The sequence below is a fragment of the Gavialis gangeticus genome, unplaced genomic scaffold (assembly GCF_001723915.1).
Source record: "Gavialis gangeticus isolate Ggan-Ray unplaced genomic scaffold, GavGan_comp1, whole genome shotgun sequence".
In the NCBI taxonomy this organism is placed as follows: domain Eukaryota; kingdom Metazoa; phylum Chordata; order Crocodylia; family Gavialidae; genus Gavialis; species Gavialis gangeticus.
In genome coordinates this window covers 99,182,475-99,189,093 of record NW_017729031.1, presented here as the reverse complement: position 1 = coordinate 99,189,093, position 6,619 = coordinate 99,182,475, and the positions used below count along the sequence as shown (strand labels likewise).

General features: G+C 41.3%; 1 protein-coding gene across 13 annotated transcripts in view; it reads left to right on the top strand.

Annotated features, from left to right (window-relative positions):
- MAP2 (microtubule associated protein 2) overlaps positions 1-6,619 on the top strand; it is a 446,273-nt gene that overhangs the window by 434,921 nt on the left and 4,733 nt on the right. For all 13 annotated transcript variants that reach the window (XM_019523436.1, XM_019523438.1, XM_019523433.1 and 10 more), the window contains 2 exons: positions 1,542-1,623; positions 4,637-4,749. In XM_019523436.1, the coding sequence (XP_019378981.1) occupies positions 1,542-1,623; positions 4,637-4,749 (195 nt within the window). The remainder of the gene's footprint in view (positions 1-1,541; positions 1,624-4,636; positions 4,750-6,619) is intronic.

Sequence of the window (6,619 nt, the reverse complement as noted above, 5' to 3'; positions counted from 1 at the left end):
AGAGATGCTATCTGAAAAGGCATCCTGACTGTGATGATCCACTTTGCACAACCCAGCCCTCCGTCTCCATTCTCCCAAACACTATTTTCCTTCTTGCTAATGTCTTACATCAGTCTGGTCTGGTAGTCTGTCAACCCTGCGTATTCAGTGGTGGGCTTCTGATCCTTCCCCACAGAGCACAGCAGATTTCCAAGACTCAGCTAGGAAAGTGGTAAGGCAGGACAAGATGGGTACTAAGTGCCACAAGAAAGCCAAGAACCTCAGGACATACAAGCAGCTGCACCTCTGATGGAGCACCAGAAAGGAGTCCAATAAGAAATGGGATCTGGCCTCAGGCCACATATTTGTAGGAAGTAACAAGTATCCTTTTCACTTACTGCATTTGTCTCAAAATACAAGGTTCTTTCCTCTATACACAGTCTCAGAAAATGTCCAGGTGCCTACAACACATTTCAGCAATATGGTTTCATTCAAATTTATTCACATTTCAAACCACTGGGTGTACTAGGAGAGGTCAGGCCTGGTCATATTGGATATTTGCACATTTTAGGATTTCCCTGTAAAGGTAACCAAAAGACAGATAGCAAATTCTATCAGTGTGAAAGAGCTCAAGGTTGAGTATGTACTGTTGTAAGTCTTTGTCATCTAACTGTTAGATTTAGTCATCTGAAAGAGAGAGAGAGGAAAAATATAACTTTAGAATAAACATGGCTGAAAGAGGGTAGGATCAACTGATATGTTACTCCTTTTTTGCCACTGTATTCCAACCATGGCATTATTATTCTTACTTCAGCATAAAAGGGAGTAACTCAAAGCAGGAAAAGTGTGATTGTAGATCATGTAGACAGATCCAGGGTACCCTTAAACTAGCTAGTTTGGGTACTGACTGCACAGTAGCTGTAGCAACACAGACTTCACAGTAGGCTACAAAAGCCTACATAAGTACTCTGTTGGTTAGTCTGCACTGCTCTCTCATTAGCAGTCCCAAGCTAGCAAGTTTAAAACTAGCTCAGGGATGTTCTGCCTGGGCTGCCATCCTGCCTTTGACTGCAGTATAGTCAGTAGTGAATTGGGCTGAGAATTTAGTGTATTTATGTAGATAAGCCCAGGAAGAGATTTACATTTGAAAGTCCAGTTAAGCCATGTGAAAGGGATGATATTAAAAGCCTGGATTTCCTGGAAACAAGCAAACAAGAAAGCATAAAAATATGAAGTAAAATGATGTGTGTCAAGCGGCACACCGTGCTTAAATGCTGCGTTTCACACTGAGAGGAAAGCTCAGAAGCATTTTGGAAAATAACTCCGCCTGTTTATTTTCCTGACTCTCATTTTTCATTTTACTAATTAAAAGAGTTAACATAGCTCTGTCTGGTTCCTTGGTGGAATGGACACTTGCTGTTTAAATCCAGGTGTTTCCCTCCTTTGTGGCATGATCTGTTCTCTACTAACCATCTCTTCTTTTCCAGTGCTTTTCAAAGTTGAGTTTTTCCCTCCTGTGGCTTTTTTTCATTCCTATAATGTATTTTGTATGCTTTTAACAGGTACAAATTGTAACTAAGAAGATAGACCTGAGTCATGTCACTTCCAAATGTGGCTCCCTGAAGAACATCCGTCATAAACCAGGTACTGCAGGAATTATCTGCATTAATGTGGCATACAGTGGGCCAAAACCTGCTTTCCCATCCCACATGCACATAACCATTGATTCAACTAACTTATCATGCAAGCAAGGCGAGAAGGATAAGTAGAAGTTCTCTGTATAGCTACTATAAGGTGCTAAGCACTCTTGCCTGTCCCAGGAAAACGTGTGTGTGTGTGTGTGTGGATATATAGATATATAGATATATGGATTTGAGTATGTACTTAGAATGCTTTTCTGGATAGGGACCAGTGCACTGAGCAGCCACAGCTCAAGCCCCCTAGCTCAAGATGATAATTGGTAGGTACCTGAAGAAACAGCAGAGACTCTGTTTTTAGTCCATTGTTGACTATTGAGTGACTGCTTTCTGGAATGTTAATAGCTTTATTCTGATTTCACATTTGTTAATATACCATGTTAATAATCCAAAACAAGTATTTGATGGGCCAGCACCATTCCTATAAAGCTTTTTTCCTTCAAAAAGTGCAGTACATTACACATATCTAATGTACAATTATCTAATATGCTGAAACTAGTAAAAATGGAACAGGATTTGATTTTCGAATAGGAAGTTTTAGCCATACTTGAACATGTAGTAAAATCAGTCTTGATACAAGTAGACACTGCTCTTTTTCAGTTCAGTGAAGTTACACATACATATACCAGATATTAAAGTAGTTGTAGCATACTGATAATCTGTGGCTCTTCATTTTATCACCTGTCTTTGCAGAAAATGTTATCAAAAGGTTTTTTATATTGTTTTGTTTTTTACTTCATGCATTGCAGTATATAAAATAAGGCCATATACCAGTGGTACTATGTTCAAAATTTGCCATATATCTTCACATGATGTAGTGTATGGGTTTTTTTTCTTTTCTTTTGAACTGGAATATGTTTGCCACTGTTAATGCAGGGGTGCACATGTTTTTGTGGCTTTTTGATTAATACTGTCTTCATACTGGCTTCTCAGTCATAAGACCTGAGTGTCATTTCCTTGGGTATTTACATAGTCATGCCTGAAAATTGAATGAGAACTATTTCAGATGTTCTGTATACTAGAATAAACAATGCACACAACTTCTAATATGCATTTAATAAAGAAAAAATATATATACAAATACACATGCACTTACACACATGTTTGAGTTTTACAGAGGTAGGTAAACTAATGAATGTATTCAGATGCAAACACTCCTTGGGCCTCTTAGTCCATATGCTCTGGCTAGGAACACATATTGCATTTACCTTTGGATAAGTTGTGCCTGTATTTGTCCCAGGACAGAAATACAGTATCCTGGGATTGGTGTGTACACATATCACCTTTGTGGTTAGGGTTTAGTGAGTGGCTGAATGTAGTGCCACTTTTCTGCCATTGATTAAATAATGCAATCCCAGAATAACTGTACAGATGTTCTTTGTAATATCCCAGGATAAACTGTTACTACCTTTTATCCTGGAAACTTTTTTTCTTATTTATCCCAGAACAACAGTCATGGATACAGGATTGCATTTTGTCCCAGGATAAAATTGTTTATCCCAGGGTTAAGGTGACATCTGTCAGCAGCCTAAGAAAGGTGTTACAAACATGTTTAATATGTGAAAAACTGGTCATGGTTTGTAGTTGTTACTTAAATTATCCAAATGCAAATCAAAATAAGTTACTAGGGACAATAATATTGAGATGTGATGTAAAAGTGCACTCATGACAGAAGTATGGAAACCAATGAAAAAAACAGAACGGGTAAACCAGGTGCACCTCTTAACTATCTCTAATTATACAATTATAAAGAGATTAAGCTGAGAGGCAGCAAGTTCAAAATTAATACAAGTGAATATGTTTGTACACAGTTCAGAATTAATCTGTGTGAATCATTGCCAAAAAACATTATTGACTTAAATGTGCATTGCAGATGCTGTGCTGAGCGGCAGCTTAACACAGTGCTTCAGTTCATCCTTGTTCAGCAGAATACTTAAGCATGTGCTTAAATCCAACTGATGTTAATGGGGTTTACATATGTACTTAAAAGAAGTGCTTTGCTAAACAGAGACCTGAGTGCTCATCACCTCTCTAAAACAAAAACTGACAAGTGGACTGGACCACATCAGTGGTGTGCTACAGCTTTTGTGCATGGTTCTATGCTTTCTTTTTTACTAAGAGCCTCCCTCTGCACATGCAGGTAAAAGTTCAATAGGTTCTAATGTGTGAACCACACAATTGCACCTCCTGCCATGCCACACGTGCAATTGTACGATTGCGCATTAGATCCCATCGCACCACATCTCCAGTGCAGGGAGAGCCTGGGATCATGATCCTGGGCTTCCTCTGCACCAGCTGCTGCAGCTGTGAGACCCACAGTTGATAGAGCTCAGCAGGGCTCGCAGCACTGTTCCCCTGTGCTGTCCCTGCTGTGAGCCCTACACCTCACAAGGCTCACAGCAGGGGCAGAGTTCTTTCCACTGCCACTACTGTGTGCGCTGCCACCACTGTGTGCCAGGGATGCTCATGGGGCAGATGGTATTTTCCCCACTGTAAAACCCACAGCTAACTACTCTGCCAGCACAGTGAGCCTTGTCAGCTATAGGGCTGGCAGCAGGTGGCGCTCCCCTGTGGCTGGGATCCCCTTGGTCGATGGGGCTCCCAGCACCAGGGCCTGGCCGCACATTCAATTAACGCCATAATTAGAACCAGCTACAAAGTTACTGCACTTTTTTGTGGAATAATTTTGTAGCTTATTGTTTGTTTCATCATAGCATTAGTTGATTCAACATGTAGCAGGATCACAACTTAAGGCATGTTTACCTGGTTAATCACATTTTACACATGTAATGTGTAGAGGGGACCTAGTGTAAGAGCAGATTGTTTCCTTAAATAGCTACAAGGACCAATTAATGCCATTGTGGCCTTAGGTTAGATTTTAAGGATTTGGATTTCTAATACACAATGTATTGGAAATTTAAAAATAGGACTGTTTTCTTAATTTTCATTTTCTTATATAGGTGGGGGGCGTGTGAAAATTGAAAGCGTGAAGCTGGATTTCAAAGAAAAGGCTCAGGCTAAAGTTGGTTCACTTGAAAATGCCCACCATATACCTGGAGGTGGTAACATCAAGGTAAGCAGTCATCAGCAGTGATATAGCTGCCACATTTTGGTGAAGCAACTTCTCCATTTCAGAGTAGACTTTGGCCAAAATCAGCAATGACATGAATGGAGGTGTAGGTTACACAGAATGTACAGATGTGCAAAGGAGATGGAGGAGGGCATGGAGCAGGAAAAGAAGTTTGCAAGAGAATACAAAATAGTTTTGTTTGTTCCCCTCAGGCTGGAAACAGAGACTCCCAGTCACTGATCTTGCTGACACTTAGAGTGCAGACAGAAGTGACAGTTTTTGCCTGACCTGGCCACAGGAAGCAGTTTATAAGTGTGAACAAACACAAGTGCAAGGCTGCAAAAATGGATGATTGAGTGAAAATCTGACCCCTTATTGCATGCTGTGTCAGATAAAGATGTTCCAAAATGTAGCATCTTTTGTAACTTGTGTCTGCAGAGCTCTCAGCCTGTTGCTGTTTTCAGAATGGGAGGGGGAAAAGAGAGCAGGGGGAATTCAGTCTGAGGGGTTTTCAGCCCCCCCCCAGAGGGTTGGGCAGGTGTATTGCAGCTTCCCCTGAAGGTAGGGAGGCTCCAATTCACCCACCCTTCAGGACCAGCTGGGGAGTCTCAAGAATGAGCTCTCTCCACTGCCTTTTCCCCCTCCCATTCTAAAAACAGTGAGCACTGGCAGAGTGGCCATTGCTATGGGAATCTGGCTGCAGGCTCCCAGTCCCAGCTAGATTCCCCTCCCCCTTGGAACCAACAGTGAACTTGTGTTTGGTCTGCAGTAACGTTGTAACTCAAAGCACTTTGCAGAAAGGTTTTGAGTTACAGCTAGGAGCTGCACTTCTGTCTGCACCCCCAGTGCCCTTCTCTTTCCCTGACTGAACTTCATCCTATCTTCAGACCTCTACCTTAGCTGCTGCTCCAAATCCTCTGTGAGCTTTTAATCAATATAGTAATCTCTGGTGGCCCTGATACAGTTGCTGCTTTCAAATGTCCTATGTTCCAGGGCTTTCCCAGACCAGTACAAGTGGGGAACTTCATTGCAGGGCTCTGATCCCCAGGAACTGGGTAGATCCTAGCCTTTATTTCATAAGATGTCAAGAAACTAATGTGAACCTTGAGAATTTGGGGTTTGGTTTGAAGCTTCGGCTGGAACTCAGGCTCATATTTGTTCTTGCTAATTAAGTTAACTAGACACATCTGGTTACATAAAACTTGCATTGACTCAGCGGGCTGTTCTACTGGTATAAAAATGAGAAGGGTTTTCAGTAAGATGGAGGCAAATTTGAACACTTTACCCAAACTCCAATTGATTCCAATGGCAACTGAGTGCCTAACTCCCCTGGGTGCCCTGGAAGATCTCAGATTGACTGGTACTGAGTAAATAACTTAAAAAAAAAGATTCCAGATATATTAGCTTGTATTTGATTCTATTTAACCACGTTCATGTGCCATCTGTGTTGACTTCCTACAAAGTTTGGAACAACCAGGCTAATGGACACAAATACTTGCTAAGGCAATGTACATAAAGAGCATATTTATATTCATACTGGCAGGTTTACATTCTGCCTGAAGGATCATCCTATTCGAGAATTGAAACAATATCATACGACCAACCACAACACATCAATACAGCTCAAATTGGGTGAAACTCACCTCTGAATTGCTGGCCCAGCTTCTGGTCTGTGCATGCCCAAAGTCTCACATATGCTTTTTAAATGAGGTTGAAATGGGACTTAGTAGCAACTAGGCCTTGTGCTGACTGTGCCCAGGGATGAATGTCAGCCATAGTATATGTTGAATATTCAGGGACATGCCTGAGTTCAGTTATTTTCAGCTCTTTCTTTTCCTTTGCTTAAAACAAACAAACAACCCCCCCCCCCCCC